The sequence below is a fragment of the Pseudorca crassidens genome, chromosome 20, assembly GCF_039906515.1.
Source record: "Pseudorca crassidens isolate mPseCra1 chromosome 20, mPseCra1.hap1, whole genome shotgun sequence".
NCBI lineage: Eukaryota > Metazoa > Chordata > Mammalia > Artiodactyla > Delphinidae > Pseudorca > Pseudorca crassidens.
In genome coordinates, this window is record NC_090315.1 from 50,260,079 (window position 1) to 50,276,101 (window position 16,023).

The following is a 16,023-nucleotide window of genomic DNA, read 5'->3' on the forward strand; positions in this document are numbered from 1 at the left end:
GAGGAGGGAAGCACGGAAAAGGGGCTGTATCCCAGATCCTCACTTTACAGATGAGATGCCGGAGGCAAAGAGAGTGGGAATAAATGCCCAAGAAGGTCTGCAGCGACTGCCTTCTCAGAGCTGGTCTATTTTTCCTCCCGTCTTTATTGGAGTTTTTTCCTCCTAGTATTTTATTATGAAAAATGTCAAACGTACAGCAAAGTTGAGAGTTTTGCAGTAAAACCCAAAATACCCCCCACCTAGAGTGTGCATTGTACTGTACTTGCTCTATCACATGTCTCTCCACCCACCAATCCGTATTATCCTTTCGATACATTTCAGAGTGAAACGAAAACACTAGTCTGTTTCTTTATTGGGGGTTGTTAATTATAAAAGTAATGCCTGTTCAAACAGTTCAAAAATATATAAAAATATTTTTCTTCTAATCCTCCTTTCCTCCACTACTATTAAAGTGTGTGTTTCCCTCCAGACTTTTTCCTGTGCTTCCACACACACAAATATTTAAATGTGTATCGTATCTAGTGCTTTTTTAAAAATGGGATCATACCCTTTTACAGATGTGCCCCTTGCCACGTTTGGAGTCTGAGGTGACACTCCAGTGGCAGACCGACTGTGTGCTGTCTGCTCTTCCCTCCACGTCGCCCTTTCAGGTGGGCTCTGGGGCTTTGGGTTAGGCAGATCTTAACAGAGAACATGACCACAGGCTGTCCTGGTGGCCTGGAAGCTGAAAGTGACTTCTCTCCCAGCTCTTGTGCATAAGGACTTAAGTATTGAGTTGACTCTATCTTAGTTGTTTTCCTTGGGGTTCCTGATGGGGGGCTCTGAGTCACCATACCCTTCTAGGCCATGAAGAATCCTCATTTTATGGGCCCCAGATGCTTCCTCTTCCACTAAAGTTATCAGAGGGCACAAAGAAACCGCAGTGGTGGAGGGCAGCCCCACAGAGGGTCCCTGGCCCTGCCCCATTCACGAGCTCTCTGACTTCGGCAAGGTGTCTGATTCTCTGGCTGCAGTGTCCCCTTTTGCAAAACAGGAATGACACCGTGTACCCTGCCCGGCTTGTAAGATCCTGAGGCACTGAACACACGTGAAATCTCAGTGTGTGTCATTGGCAGTGCTCACGATCAGTTAAAATCTTTCAAAAGTGGGGAGTTGCCCTGCTTCAGGCTTTGCTCTCTTTACATCCAGAACCTGTTCTCAGGGTACTTCTCCTATGGTTTTGAGAACTTCCGGGTAACCTTTTGCTGACTTCACCTCTCTCACCTGCCTTTCAAATATCAGAATTCACCTGGGTTCAGTCGTCTGCCTTCTTGAGCTTTGTCTAAGCTCTTTATCCCACATCTACCCCTGTTGCCCACATCTCTCCTCTAAACCCCAGATCTGGACTTGAATGGGCTCCAGCAGGTTTCCATTAGCGCGTCCTGGGGGAGACGCCCGGTCAGCGCCTACCACCCAGCTCTGAGCTCATCATTACTTCCCAAGCTGGGCCTCCTTCTGGCTCCCTCTCGCTCTGACAAGTGTGCGCTCCCCTCCCCTGGCCCCCGTTTGCCCAGCTGCCCCAATTCATGCCATCCACCTCCCCCCATTGCTGGTGCCGGCCTTGAGTTCATCTCTCCTGCACCCAGCATTAGCCTCCATAGCAGGCTCCCCATCTGTGGGCTCTTCCAGTCATTTCCAGTAGTTTCAGGAGACTAGATGTGATCAGTGCGTCTCCAAGGCCCTTCAGTGACCCAGATAAAGGCCAGGTAGCACAGCAGGATACAAGTCCGTCCTCAGGAAATGGGTCTCACCTACCCCCCCCCCCACGGCCCCAGGACTCTGCACCTACTACAGCAAACATCCTGCCTTGCCAGGTGCACAGACGCTGTCCCCTTTGCCCGGAATAGCCCTCCCTGAACAGTCCCCACCCCGATTGGGCATCTCCCGTACTTCTCACATCTGGATCTGTGTGTGTCGTAAGACTTCCAGGAATTCCTGTGCTGTTCATTTCCGTCTTCTTGTTCAACCGCCCCTGCTAGGCTATGAGTTTCTTGAATCCTGAGACCGTGGCTTATTCACTGAGTCGCCAGTGCCCAGAATGTCATAGAAGTGTCGTAGGGGATGCTGGCTCGGCCCCCTGCTGTGCTCGGGCTGTCCTGGCCACGGCTTCGCTTGGGGCCGTGGTGGGCAGCGGCTCCCTTCCATTCCTTCTTTTCTGGTGGGGTGTGGGGTGTCTTTTCTAAATATTTAACTGAGTTAAAATTTGTATAACACACAAGTAACCATTTTTACGTGTACAGTGCAGTGGCATTTGGGACATTCACAATGTTGTGCAACACCATCTCTTGTCTAGTTCCAAACATGTCATCATCCCAGAAGGAACTCCTTGCGTGACTCCACTCACATGAAGGAGCTAAAGCAGTCAACCCCATAGAACCCGAGAGTAGAAGTGTTGACAGGGGAGAGGGAAACAGGCAATTGCTATTCAACTGGCAGAAAGTTTCAGGTATGGGGCTTCCCTACAATAGTAGACTGTACTCTTACATTTTTATTAAGAGGGTAGATCTTATGTTAAGAGATCTCACGTTACCACAAGAAAAACAAAGGAAAATCGCTTACTCATTAAGCAGTCACTCCCTAGTGCCCCCTGCCCCCAGCGCCTGACCTACTTTTTTGTCTCTGAATTTGCCTCCTCTGGACATTTCACATTATCGGGATCAGAAAGCAGGTGGCCTTTTGCATCTGGCTCCTTCCACTCGGCACCATGTTTTCGAGGTGCACCCACGTTGCAGCAGGCGTCAGCTCTCCACCCCTTTCCTGGCTGAGGGGATATGCTGTTGTGTGGGTCCACGCGGTTCATTTCTCCATTCATCCGCTGGAGGACCTTTGGGTTGCTTCCACCTTTGGCTCTTGTGAATAATGCTGCCGTGGACACACATGTACGCGTATTTGCTGGGGTACCCGTTTCTTCCCTTCACCCTTGCCTCGTACCACTCTCCTCATCACCATTTTTTCCAAACCAGAAATCCAGTGCACCTGGTCGGTGTGTATGTTTAGGGGGAAAGTCTGTTCAGGGAACCATTCTGTCTCGTGCTGCCTCTGCTGCATGTCTCCTCCTCTCCAAGCCTTTTTCGTCCTTCATCGCCTGGGCCGCTTACTTGGTGATTAATCCCATTTTGTCTTCAGGTAGTTAGTGTGTGGTTTGCGTGTCTTGTGTCCACAGTGAGGACCCTTACATCAAGGTCTCTCTTGGGCTTTCGCTGACTCAGGTGACCCATGCAGTCCCAAGCAGCTCCTAGATCCCTGCCTGCTGGTGACTGACCCCCCACTCTCCTCTGTCCCCCCCTTTGCAGATGACGTGCTGACTAAAGATGCGGGTGAGTGTGTGATCTGCCTGGAGGAGCTGCTTCAGGGGGACACGATAGCCAGGCTGCCCTGCCTGTGCATTTATCACAAAAGGTACGAGAGGGCCGGCAGGGCCAGCTTAGCTGCACCCCAGACCCCAGAGGGCCCCTTCCCTGTGCGTGGGGGGAGAGAAGGGCAGACTGTCACTAGCCACCCCGTCCCCCAGCACTCTGAGTGGAGTCGAGGCAGAGGTCAGCAGGTGGGGAGTTCTGGACGTGCTGAGCTCAGAGCCTGGGTGGTGGGCCCGACGGGGAGGCCTGTGGAGCCCCTGCCCCCTGGAAGGTTGAGCCCCCGTCCATCTCTGTGAGCCCCTCTGCTCCAGTGTGCAGACCCTGGTCTGGTGGGGGTGTGGTGGTCAGCACAGAGGGGTGTGCTGGCTGCCCTGGCCCCGCCCCTCCTCCCCAGAGGCCGAGCAGGCAGGAATAGCCACTACCTGTGGGCCCCAGTGCTGCGAGCGGCTATAATTAGCAGGACTGAGATTCGCCCTCAGGCTCCAGCATGAGCCTCATTCTTGTTTCCAACTGGAAAGAAGACACCTCCTTACCCAGGACAGGAGGACGCTCTGTGCTGCCCGCGGCCTCCACCTGTTCTCGGCCCCTGGAGCCCCAGAGCTGCTTCCGGACACACAGGCTTTTCCAAAGCCTGACTCACGGGGCCACTGGCCACGGGGCAGCACGTGGATGTGGCTGGTGTCAGAAAGGCGCAAGTGAGGCCTAAGGGGAGGCGGTCTTGGCCTGGGCGCAGCACCCAGCGCTCCAGTGTCCCAGGGAAGCATTGACCAGAGCCAGAAGAAGGGAATCTTCAGCTCTGGGAGAGACTTATGCAAATGATCTGTCTGGTTCCTGTTTTGAAAATACCCAGATGTTTTACAGAAAGCTGTCTTGGGCCAATTTCTGTTCCCTCTCTGTTCAGACAGTGCTTTCTGTAAACACTAGAGACCAGGATTTCCCCGCTGGCCTCTTGTCTGGCTCTCCTGAGCAAAGACACCAAGCCACAGGGCCAGTCCTCCCCTGGCCCACCTGCTCCAGGAAGGAGGACTAGATGCTGGCTGCCCACCACAGCCAGCCAAGCCAGGCAGAGCCTGGGGGCCTCCTGAGAGGGAGACTAGGGAGGGAGCCTCAGGCTGCTCCTGTGACTCCGGAGAGGGCTTGCTCCGGGCCGTGACCAGCCTGCCGGGGCTTTGTTCCCACTTCTTTGCCCTTTAAGCCTTGGAGATAGTTGACTGGCTGCCCTGGGCAGCCCCCCACTCTCACCCTCTGACCCGTAGCTGTTGCCGTCCTCCTGGGCTCCGTGCCCCTGAGGCCTTGTCCCTCGCGAGGGCACACTCCCTACCTCCTGCAGTGCCTAGGTCCAGCCCAAGCCCGTACGCACTGCACCGGGACTCCGGCTGTGCCAGGTCCCCCCTGGGTGTCCTCCCTCCTGCTAGCAGACAGTGGGTATGTGGGGTCCCCGCAGGTGAGCGTCAGGCATTCCTGACGCTTGGAGCTAGCCCCCAGGGAGCGGCCTGGCCAGCCGGTGATGTGTCTCCCTTGCCGTCTCCCCTCAGTTGCATAGACTCATGGTTTGAAGTGAACAGATCTTGTCCAGAACACCCCGCGGACTGACCCTGCTGGGCTCGCTTGCTGACTCCTCTCAAAGGTGAGCCCGTGGTTGGGGTCGCGTTGCTCTGGGGCCTGGAGGCGGAGAGGGGGGCTGAGCTGCCCTCACGGCACCCCACGCCCCGCCTCCCCCGGCCAAGAGGGGTCGGGGGTGAGGGGAGCATCTCAGCAGCAGGGGTTCCGTGAGGTGGGGAGGGTTCCTGGGAAGGATGAGAGTCCAGACTCGCACGTTGCGAGGAAGAACCTGCCAGGTAGAGGAAGGTGAGTTGGGGGAAGGCCCCTCGTGTTCCCCGTGTCTAGGGCAAATCTCCCCGAGGAAGGTTCAGGAAGGTCCCTTGGAAAGTGCTGGGCAGGAGAAGCAGCACAAGCCCTGGGACAGGATGCTGCTTTGCACCCCAGCTGTGCCTCGTGCTTGCTGGGGGGCCGGGGCAGGTCCTTGCCCCTCGGTGGCGTGGGTGTCTCTGCTGCTTCTTTGGGGACGGGATAATCTCTCTTGCGTCCCCACGTGGACAGCACACTCATTGGACAAGACCGAGTGTGGGACGGCGCCTCATTCCCTGCAGCGCTTGTCAGCAGTCAGCGCTTGGCTGGTTCTTCCCGCCTGCACCCACCGCCCTCACCCCCTTCCAGATGAATCTGAGGCCTCCAGGCCAGACCTGGGGCCCCGCCACCCAAGTCCCTGTTTGCACAGCAGACCAGCATAACCAGCTTTCTCCCGAGATGCGCACATGTGCTCCCCTGTCACCGTCGTCCAACCCCAGTTTCTCCCGCAGGCGCCCTGCTTTACTGCTGACCATTCTCTCCTGTCCCCATCCTAGCTGGCCCTCTCGAGTTCTGGGCTGACACTCTTCTGTTTTCTGCCAAATGAGAAACCAAAACCCACCTCACCTCACGTGAATCCAAGGGTTTGGGGGCCTCTTTTGCGCTCTCTCTCCTTCTCCCTCTTTCTCTCGGGGCCTCTTTTGCGCTCTCTCTCTCTCTCTCTCTCTCCCTCTCTCCCTCCCTCTCCCTCTTTTTCTCGTTTTTTGTTTTCTTTTGTTCTTTGTTAGGTTTATTTTATTTATTCCAAGTAAACTCCCAGAACAGCTGATGATGTCAAACTATTCAGGGACATTTGCCCTTTTTACCTTCACCTCAAAAACTGAGGACGTGGGGTGAAGAAAAGGCGAGGGGAAGCGTGAGGCAGAGGGAATGGAGCTTGGTGCTGGCTGCAAGTCCAAATTCCTGGCATGATGTTTGGCTTCGGGGCCCCCAGACCGGAACCACAGGTGCCCCTGCCCGGCCTCAGCGGGATGCACGCGGCTGGCCTCAGGCCCGATGGAGCACGACTTACATCTTACGGTCCCCACAGGGACAGCCAGGCCCCCGTTCCTGAGAGGAGGCTTCGGACACTGGGGCAGAGCTGAGCTGGGGACACCAGTGGGAACAGGGCACCCCTCCTGCACTGACTTCCAGAGAATGGTTCTCCCTTTCTCCCTGAGGACACCAGATTGAATGAGAGCGAGTTTGAGAGAAGAAAGAATCACCCAATATCCTTCCCCTCATCCTCATCTCAGGAGGGAAAGGGCATTTTCTTTTTCACCTTTGAAAGGCGTTGTGGGTCTGTCTCTAAAGTGTTTACAAAAAAAAAAAATTATAAAAAAAAAATGTCTAGTGTCGACTGGTGTTTTCCCTCGTGATGTTTACAGATTGCCGTCTGCTGCCCGGCCAGAACCCGCTCAGTGACAAAACGACCAGAGCCGGGTTCTCGCCACTCGCAGAGCAGAGCTCACAGCCCTCCCGTGCCCGGCACCCGGCGGTCTCTCCATCAACCGCTCTGCCTTGGTTTTTTTTGTTGTTGTTGTTTGGTTGGTTTTTTTCCCCAATTTTCTGGCTTGGTTTTGCACTTTTCTCCCCTTGGGACCCTGATATCTTGACTTCATTGCCAAAAACCAACCCACTGAGGACCTTCTCCCCCCCTCCTTTCCATTTCTCCTCCCCTCTTCCCTCCTGGTTCTGGTCAGTTCAGAGGATTTAACAATCACAAGTGTCCTGCAAAAATGCCTGAACGTTTTTCTTAGACCCTTGTGGATTTTTTTTTTTCCAGAAAACCTAGACAAACAAAAGACTTATTAAAGGGATATGTACAGCTGCCCCTGTTTTCAGGCATTCTGTTTGAGAACATTCTAGCCATTGATGTTCACATGTGGCATCAGCCCCTGCAAGATAGGTTTCTGTATTTATATTTTAAAATACAAAAAAAAAAAAACCTTATAAAATGTTTAAAAATACGTTCAAAGCTGGGGGAAAAGGCTTTCTTCATTAGTCAAGGTGTTTTGATATGGTATTAAAATAATGTCTAATAAAAGATGCACTGTGTGACTTCATTTTAATCAAGTATTGTTACACAATCAAGAAATGGGCGTTGACGGTCTGTCCCCTGCTCCCTTGCCTACCTCCTTAGCCTTCCTTCAGGCTAGCATCGGGGCTACAGGTGTGTGATGTGGTTCTCAGCGATCACGCCCGGGTGAGGGAACGTGGCAGGTCAGGCCGGAGTCCCGCAGCTTTACGACCCATTCAAGCCTCGTGGAATCTATCTGCCATCAGCTGTGGAGCGGTCGTGACAGAACTCTTCTGGAAAGATCTGCAGGGCAAAGACCTTGCAGCGGATGGAGGCTGCAAGGATGCGGGTTCTTCCAGGCACTGGCCCAGACCGCCCCCCGCCCAATCCCTGGCTCCCCATTCCACACCCTGCCCTTCCTGTTGCTCCGGCCACATCTCAGTGCTGACTCATGGGCATCCTTCATTGAGGCCCAGAATGAGGCCCTGGTTTGGGGCTGAGCCAGCTCAGAGCCCTTGAACTAGAACCAGCCACTCAGGGCTCACACGAGTTGGCACACCTTGGGCTGGGTGGGAAGCTCAGGGCAGCAGGTAGCAGTGCCCACCTGGCGCCTCTGTCCCTGTGCCAGACCGGCTCCCGGAGCGGCATTCCAGAGCCTCCTGCAGAGCCTGTGAAGAAAGACGTGGAGGAAGACTCCTGCTCCGCCCCTTCTCGGGCCTCCTGTGTGCTGCTGCCTCTATGGGCTCTGACCCCACCAGGCCCAGGCTCTGCAGTTGTCTTCTGTCAGACACTTGCTGAAGCACCTGCTCTGTACAAGGGCATTGCAGGCTGGTGGGCAAATCTGAGCCAAGGCACTGGCACGCTCAGCATTTCAGAGAAATACTCAAGAGGAGTTTGTGGGTCTGAGCTTGTGGGGTAGTGACCCCGGGTACCCGCAGTCGCCATGGTGGCAAAAACCTGGGCTCTAAACTGTCTGTATGGGGCTCCTTTGCCTGGCAGAACCACGCTGGGGAAAGGACTTCATCTGAACTTCAGATGCCCCACACGTGAAGTGGGAACAAAGTCAGGCGGCTCAGAGGCCACCGTGAGGGTCAGAGGATCTGCCCAGAAGCCCCTGGCACGTGCGTAGCAGGCTCGCTCGTGGCTTTGTCACCGCAAAGAGCACTGTTCTATTCACAGCACCTCCTGCTTCTGCCTGGCAACTATGTCTGCCTGTTCTATATTTAATTCCTCCAGCAAAGCTGGCCCTGAGGATCTCCTTGCCTGACCCCTGGGCCTGCAGGCAGAGGAGGCCTCTGTGCCCACCTCGGTGGCTTAGGCCTGGCAGCCTTGGCAGCGCCCTGGGTGAGCTGAGGGGTCGAGCTGGGTTGGGGCAGGGCTGGAGCCCACGCCGGCTGCTATTCCAGGCTCCTGGGGCTGGTGCCTATCCCACCCCCAGCGACTTCACTCCCACCTGGCACACTGCAGCCCTCTGCTGGTTGCCGTCTCCTCCAAATTCAGACCCAGACTGCCAGCTCCTGGGCGGGGGTAGGACCGGGGTTGTCCGGGCTTTCCAGATGGAACTGGTGTCTGTCATCCTCCATCCCAACAGCTCTCCTCAACTCTGCCTTTCCGGGAGGGGAGGGAATTGGCAGGCACTGGGAGGTGGGTTCCACCCACTCCCTCTGCTAAGGGCCCAGCACACGTGAAGGGGAGGGGGCTTCCTGGAAAGGGGCACCTCACTAAAACCAGTCATCTAGGAGCCATTTAATGGTGTCGAGGTTTTTAGGTCCTTATTCCTAGGGAATAGATGCTGAATTATATAGGTGAATGATGTCAACAAATTTGTAACTCAATTCCAAATGGTTCCCCAAAAAATACACGCACGAAGCAAGTAAGGCAAAAATATTCATTGTTGAATCTTCAGTGGCTAGTATTTCAGTGAACAGTGTACTTGTTCTTCCAACTGTCCTGCGTGTTTGGAGTTTTTCCTAGTAAAGAATTGTGGGGAAGTGGCCATTTGCTGAACACCTACTAGTTGCCAGGCACTGAGGGGCACATCAGAGACAAGCCCTGCCCTGTAGGGGAGGAGCCTGCCCCTGCAGAATGCTGCCCCGGGGGGCTGCTGGTGGTGGGCTGCCTGCGTGGAGGGGAGGGCACTGGTGGCTGATGGTTAGATGGTTCGAGTCCGCTTTATTGGGTGCTTGTGGGGGAGGGCCCATGGGACTTGCCCCACACCACCCCCTGGCACATCCAAGGGACAGAAATGTCACAGAGGAGCGAACTCAGGGCTCAGCCCCAAGTTAGCAGAAAGGAGGGGTTCCAAGAACCGAGCTGGTCTCAGGAGCCAGAGTGGCTGCCTGAACAGCTGAGGGGAGATGTGGGGAGGGGCGGAGGGAGTGGAGGCAGGGAAGGAGCTCAGAGGTGGCTTGGGAGAATGGGAGTGAGGCGAGATGGAGTGTGCCCCTGGCTCCCCTGCACCCCTCGCCCAGCCCTTTTCCTAAGGGCCAAGGCCTCGGGGTGAGGGAGATGGGCCTGCACTAGAGGCTCCTGGGACCTGCAGGGGCGTGGAGAGCTTAGAGACTGGTTTCCAGGACTCCAGACACCTGCTAGACCCTGGGAAGTGGGGGGCCCAGAGCTGAGAGCTGCAGGTCCCTGCAGAGGTGAGTGTTGGGCACCACTGCCCCAAGCAGATACTGGTGTCTAAGCTCTGAGGTGTCGGGCGCCCTCTCGTGGGCTTAGGGGGAACAACTGCCAGGTACCCCGGACAAGGTCCTCTAATCAGGAATCCTGACCGAGGCAGGAGCAGGCCCCAGGGTGGACTGAGCCTGAGGTTGAGGCAAAAAAGCTGGTAGTATAATACATCACACTGTGGAGAGGTGTGGTACCAGGAAAACCACTTCCATTTGCAATGGTTGGTAGCAGCCACTTGAAGGACATGTTCAGAATGTTCTAGAGTACACTTGGGGCTCAGTGGGGGAGTCTGTGGTAAGTGATGATGGACATGGGCAAGTCCTTAGGCCCTGGGGCTCTGAGAGGCAGAGCAGCTGCCCCTCCTCAGGCTGCAGCAAGTCAGAGGGCAGGCCCAGGATGAGGGACGAGGACGTCACCAGCCAAAGGACAAAGAACTTGGAGGAGGTGGGGGGGGCAGGCACAGGGGTTCATTCACAGGTGCTGCCTGCTCATCTCCAGACAACTGCACGTGGGGTTCAGGTTTATTTTGGGGGTCTATGAGTGTGGAGCGGAAGGTCCCTTCCCCCACCAGCAAAGGAGCATTCCTGTCACCAGGCAGATGGAGTTGGGCTATAGGTGCTGGGGCCCCCAGCCTTTGTTCTCCTGCCCTGGCAGTGGGGAGGCTAAGCTGGAGGGGGGTCGTCCTCGTCTTTGGGGTGACTGACCCACACCACCTTACAGGATGCGTAAGCGAGCAGAGAGGAAGCAGCTTCACCGGGAATGACCCTGAGCCATTTACTGGACCAAAGGCTCCTGAGGTCAGCAAAAGGGCCAGGGAGAAGACGGCCGACCAGGCTTCTCCCTCCTCTCTCTGGCCTCGGCTTGGATGAAAGGGCTAGCGGGCTGGCGAAGACCCCTGCAGGGTCCAGGCAAAGGCAGAGCTGTTCCATGGAAGGAAAACAGGTTCCGGAACGGGAGGTGCCACTCTCTGGGGGCTTGTGGGCCAGGTGCTCCGAGCCCCTCACAGCACCTTGCCTGGGTTCATGAGGCCTCGGGGGTCCAGCGTGGCCTTGAGCTGCCGCATGGTCTCAATGCCCACCGTGCCCACCTCCTCCTGCAGCAGCTGCCGCTTGCCCAGACCGATGCCATGTTCCCCTGTGCACGTGCCACGGAGTGCCAGTGCTCGCCTGGGAAGCAGCGGGAAGAGGTCCTCAGCGGGTGCCCCTCCCACTTCCCTCAGCTCTCCCCTACCCTGCTTCCCGCTTTGCCCTTACCTGACCAGCTGTTCTGCAAAGGCCTTGACCCTGAGGAGCTCCTCCTGGTCCTCCGGGTCTACCACCAGGATGCAGTGGAAATTGCCGTCACCCACGTGCCCAACGATGGTTCCTGGGGGCCCAGAGGACACAGCTGCTGCCCCAGCCCCGCCCCCACCCTCCCACCGCGCCCCACATGGGGCAGGCATAACCTGTGAGTCCCGAGGCCTGCAGGTCCTCCTTGGTCTGCACCAGGATCTCCGGCAGCCGGGAGATGGGCACACACACGTCGGTGGAATAGCCCTGAGTCGGGGCAGGCCGGTGAGCTTCCCTCCCTCACCCAGCCTGCCCGGGAGGTAAGGGGTCAAGGGTACGAATGGGCTCGGGGTGCTCGGCCTCTCACATGAACGTGCCTGCCGTCTCTAAGCCTCAGTTTCCCTGTGCAACAAGGCGACTGGCCCAGCTAGGCTCCCAGGGCTCTCATCCTGCTCCCCACCCCCGCTACCGTGCAGGCCCCCCAGCACCTGGAGCCCAGCCTCCCCTTCCGCTTCACCACCTCTTCCTCCAGGAAGCCTGCCTTCTGTGTCCACACTGCCCCTCCTTGGTCCCTGCACCCAGGGCCTGGCTCGGGGCAGGGGCTCCCTCCCGAGGATTTGGCAGTCCTGCCTGCCGGGGCCTCTGCCTGCTGCCCTGGACAATAGGGCAGTAGGCTGAGGAAAGGCTCCCGTGTCCACCCCAGCCCGCTCACCTTGCAGCCCGGCCGCAGCGCCAGGGCAGCGTACCAGGCGTTGTGCCGCGCTGCCCAGAGCCGGCTGCGGTCCTCCGCCTCCTTGGCCCAGGAGAAGTGAGAGCCTCCATTGTGCCGGATGATCTCCTCTGTCGGGGGCGGGGGGTTGACACCAGGCCCTACTCTGGGGCAGCCCAGGCCCCGCCCCGCCCCGCCCACAGCACCCCAGCACACCTGTGCGCTGCACCTGCTCTGCCAGCGCCTGCTCGGAGCCGTGGAACTCGAGGAAGAGCGTGGGCGCCACGCAGCAGTTCAGCTTGCTATGCCTGTTGCAGGCATCCATCATGACGTCATCCAGGAACTCTGGGACCAAGGAGAAGCCACGTGAGGTGACGCGTGGCCTTCAAAGGGGAGCCCACCTGGACGGCCCAATCCCAGGCTCACCAATGCGGGCCACGGGCACTGCAGCCTGGAGGATGTGTACGGTGCTGTCCACGGCCGCCTGGACGCTGGGGAAGGCACAGGTGGCAGCCACCGTGGCCTCAGGGGCAGGGTGCAGGCGCAGTGTGGCGGCCGTGATGAGGCCCAGCGTCCCCTCGGAGCCCACAAACAGCCCGGTGAGGTTGTAGCCAGCTGCGCTCTTCCTGGGTCCCCGGGGACATGAGGTAGGTGAGTGCCCAGGCCACGTGACGACGGATTTGTGGCCAGAAGCCAGGTGGGGAGCTGAGCCTGAGGTCTGGGCTCACCCGCCTCTGTGCAGACTGCCACCCAGGCAGCCGTTTCCTGGCACAGCCCAAATAGGCCTCCGGACCACCAGCTTTGGCCCACAGGGCAGTTTCATGACCCGCCTCTCCAGGAGGCCCCCGTCGCCGCCGGTAGAGGGCGCTCACCGGAAGTGACGTCCCGGGCCCGCGGTGTGAAGCAGCCGCCCTCCCGGCAGCACCACCTCCAGGTTCAGCACGTTGTCGCGCATAGTGCCGTAGCGCACAGCGTTGGTGCCCGAGGCGCCGGTGGCCACCATGCCGCAGAGAGAGGCGTCTGCACCTGGGTCTGGAGGGCAGAGGGCAGGCAGAAGGAAGCCTGGGGCGGGTGCCCGTGGGCAGAGGGGTCCCGCCAAGCCCCAGAAACACCCCTGCCACCAGGGAGCCCTCCAGGCCCAGGAAAGTCCTGGAGCCCCAGCCTACCCACAGGGAACCAGAGGCCGCTGTCGCGCAGGTGGGAGTTGAGGGCTTTGCGGGTGACGCCGGGCTCCACCACCACAGAGAAGTCTTCCGGATTCAGCTCCAGGATTCGATCCATGTGGGTCAGGTTGACACAGACGCCGCCCTGGCGGAGGGCGTTCAAGCGGTTACTGACCTAGATCTTTCGCCAGGACACAGCCCCCAGGACCCCAGCTCGAGGCTGACCTCCCAGCAGCCAGACCAGAGCCCCGGGATGGCAGGTAAGGAGGGCTGGACCTGGCCAGCCAGGCTGGTGTGGTGGAGGAGGCAGCTGCCGGTGTGACAAGTGTGGTGGGACTAGAGCCTGGCCAGGGGAGTTGTCCACCCACCATACATACCTGCACGGCACAGACTCCACCCTCAAGCCCGGTGCCCGAGCCGAATGGGATGATGGGCACGCCTTGGCCATAGCACAGGGCTGCCAGCCGGCTGACCTGCTCCACATTCTGGGGCCACACCACGGCGTCCGGAGGTTGGCACCTGGAACCAGACCCTCAGCAATGTAGGGGTGTGTGGTACCCTCTGGTCCTGCTCAAGTTTGAAGATATGGCAGGGCCTGAGGCTGCACAGTGGGCGAGGGGCAGAGAACACCCTTCTGGGGGCATAGAGGAGAGGTGGAGGATGCCAGATCACCCAAAAACAGATGGCGGGGGTTGAGGGGCAGAAGATAACCCAGGACCCTCACTCCCAGCCAGGGGTTCTGATGCAGGGGAGTGGCGGAGCCCACCTGTGCATTGACTCATCGTGCCCGTGCTGCTCCCGGACCACAGCAGCAGTAGTCACATGGGGGCTCCCCACAACTGCCTTCAAAGCCTCCACAAAGCCCTCGCTGAGTTCACCCTGCAGGGGAGAAACACATTGGCAGGGTCACTCAAAGATACCTGGGGCCACCTGGCCAGTGGGAGGGGTGGGAGTGGGGGTTCCATTGCCTGTGAACAGAGGCACCCACACCCCTACCCCGCTTCGGCCGGGGGCTCGTAGGGCTCTTGGAGCCCTTCTGGGGATTTCTTCCCATTTTACAGATGAGGAAAAGAAGCCAGCAAGTCCAGGACAGGGCCTGGCCTAGAACCCAGCTCCTTGCCTCCCAGGCATTCTTTCAAAATGTGTGTGTATTCCGGGGCCTCAAAGGGGTGCCCTAGAGTCCACAAATCTTTCAGTTGACACCCCCCAGCCCCACTCATGGCAGCTGTGAGGGCTTCGGCCCAGCGCACTGAACACCCACATTTGACCTGGGGTGAGCCCAGCGAGCCTCTGCTCAAGGTCTCCTGGTGCTGGGGCAGCACAGAGTCTGGCCGGAACTCGGCATCGGGGGCCCCCCACCCTCTAAAGGGCTCCTCTCCTCCCACCTACCTGCGTCCCCCTGGAGCAGTAGCCCCTCCAGGGGAACATCCCCCAAGTTGCAGCCCGGAGCAGGCTGGCCATAGCTGGGCAACAGCCGGTGACCACCCCAGCCTATTGGCTGTGCTGGGGGCAGGGCTGCTTAAGGTGGCACAGCCTTAAGGTGGCCCTGCCAGCCCTTGCTGAGTCAGTACTTCTTAAAGAAGAGGTGAGGCTTACTGAGCACAAAGGGAAACAGAACAGCCGCCACTTCTGGCTTAAGACTATGCAGTGGCTTCTTGTGGTCCGAATACCCAGAGCTCCAGCAAGGCTCAGGGGCTTGGGGCACACCCTTGATTTTTCTCACCCTGCAAGTCCCAGCTCCGGTGTCACAGTTAGAGTAGGCCTTGATCGGGGCTATGAGGAGGAAAGCACAGGGATGCTCTTGGGGGTTAGGATGGGGGTAGGGCAGTAAGGCAAGCCAGGAAGACTTCCTGGAAGAGGAGTGCTAAGGATGAGCAACAGTTTGCCAGATCAGCCAAGGAAAAGACTGTTGCATCCCTTTGTCTCCACTCTCCCACTGGGCATATCCCAGGATCGAGGGGAGTGAGGTGGCTGCTGCTCTTGAAAGTATTCCAAGCTCTGTTTTCCTCCCACAGCAAATTTGAAGAAGCGTGTTGCTAACATTACTGAGATAAAGCTATTTCTGGCTTTGTTTTTCTTCCCAGTCAAACCAGGAATACAAACTCCTACTTGGGTCCTTCTCCCCAACCACATTTGAATGAGCCCACATTTCCATTCTCAGTGTGTTGCTTAACTGGCTTATCTCAAAAATCATCTCTTTTACAGTTGGTTAGTTCAAATCAAGATCCAGGGAAAGTCCACAGAATGTATTTGGTTAATGTGTCTCATAAGCGTCTTAATCTAGAACAGTTTCCCTCTCCCCCATTCTTCCATGACATTTATTTGTTAAAGAAACTGGGTCACTTGTTCTGTAGAATTTTCCGCATTCTGTTTTTGGATGATTGTATCCTTGTGAGATTCTGTACTTCTTGTAAACTGTTACATCTAGATGTGGTACTGTCTAATACACTTGCTGAACTGATAGCAATGTTCTGTATCTGTGCTTTCCAATATGGTAACCGTTAGCCACATGTAGCTGTTGGTACTAGAGGTATCTATGGATGGAGGAGAGATGCCAGGTAGAGTTTTGTGGCAAACCCTAAAAAGAAGAGCCATGATAGAGATTCCTAAGGTTCTGGAGCAGGGTCATGACATCTGCAACAGAGACCTACACACTATACAAAAAAACTGCCCTGGCCTACTACTGGGTCCTGGTTAAGATGGTGAGTGTGACCACAAGATACCTTTGAGTGATCATGTGGCCAGAGCTGGCTGTCATGACCTGTCTTCTATCAGACCCACCAAGTCATAAAGTCAGGCAGGTCCAAAACAAAAAGGGGAGCAAGAAAATTGGGCACAAGCAGGGCCAGAGGGCAAAGTCAGCTGCATGAGTAGGTGGCCCAGACCCCCATGTCACCCACCATTGCTT

General features: G+C 57.2%; 2 protein-coding genes across 6 annotated transcripts in view; one reads left to right on the forward strand and one right to left on the reverse strand.

Annotated features, from left to right (window-relative positions):
• The window catches only part of ZNRF1 (zinc and ring finger 1), a 99,872-nt gene extending 92,543 nt beyond the window's left edge, over positions 1-7,329 (forward strand). Inside the window, exons 3-6 of one of the 3 annotated variants that reach the window (XR_010939350.1) lie at positions 3,333-3,438; positions 4,931-5,022; positions 6,032-6,250; positions 6,334-6,664. Coding sequence is in view for 2 of the 3 variants with exons in the window: in XM_067721060.1 (XP_067577161.1) it covers positions 3,333-3,438; positions 4,931-4,988 (164 nt within the window). In the remaining variant the exon portion in view is untranslated. The other 2 variants (XM_067721060.1, XM_067721059.1) reach the window with 2 other exon arrangements.
• Positions 7,330-7,347: 18 nt separating this feature from the next.
• Positions 7,348-14,617, reverse strand: LDHD (lactate dehydrogenase D). Of its 3 annotated transcripts, none has more exons than XM_067721058.1 (11): positions 14,505-14,617; positions 13,882-13,994; positions 13,493-13,634; positions 13,119-13,260; positions 12,825-12,984; positions 12,379-12,578; positions 12,169-12,297; positions 11,956-12,083; positions 11,420-11,510; positions 11,229-11,340; positions 7,348-7,605 (listed from the first exon to the last, which is right to left on the reverse strand). In XM_067721058.1, exons 1-11 carry the CDS (start codon positions 14,574-14,576, stop codon positions 7,539-7,541), a joined length of 1,356 nt encoding a protein of 451 aa, XP_067577159.1. In that variant the 5' UTR covers positions 14,577-14,617; the 3' UTR covers positions 7,348-7,538. The 3 variants fall into 3 exon arrangements, with proteins under 3 accessions (XP_067577159.1, XP_067577158.1, XP_067577157.1); XM_067721057.1 differs by lacking the exon at positions 7,348-7,605 and adding an exon at positions 9,177-11,141 and having other exon boundaries at positions 11,229-11,286; XM_067721056.1 differs by lacking the exon at positions 7,348-7,605 and adding an exon at positions 9,177-11,141.
• Positions 14,618-16,023: the final 1,406 nt, after the last annotated feature.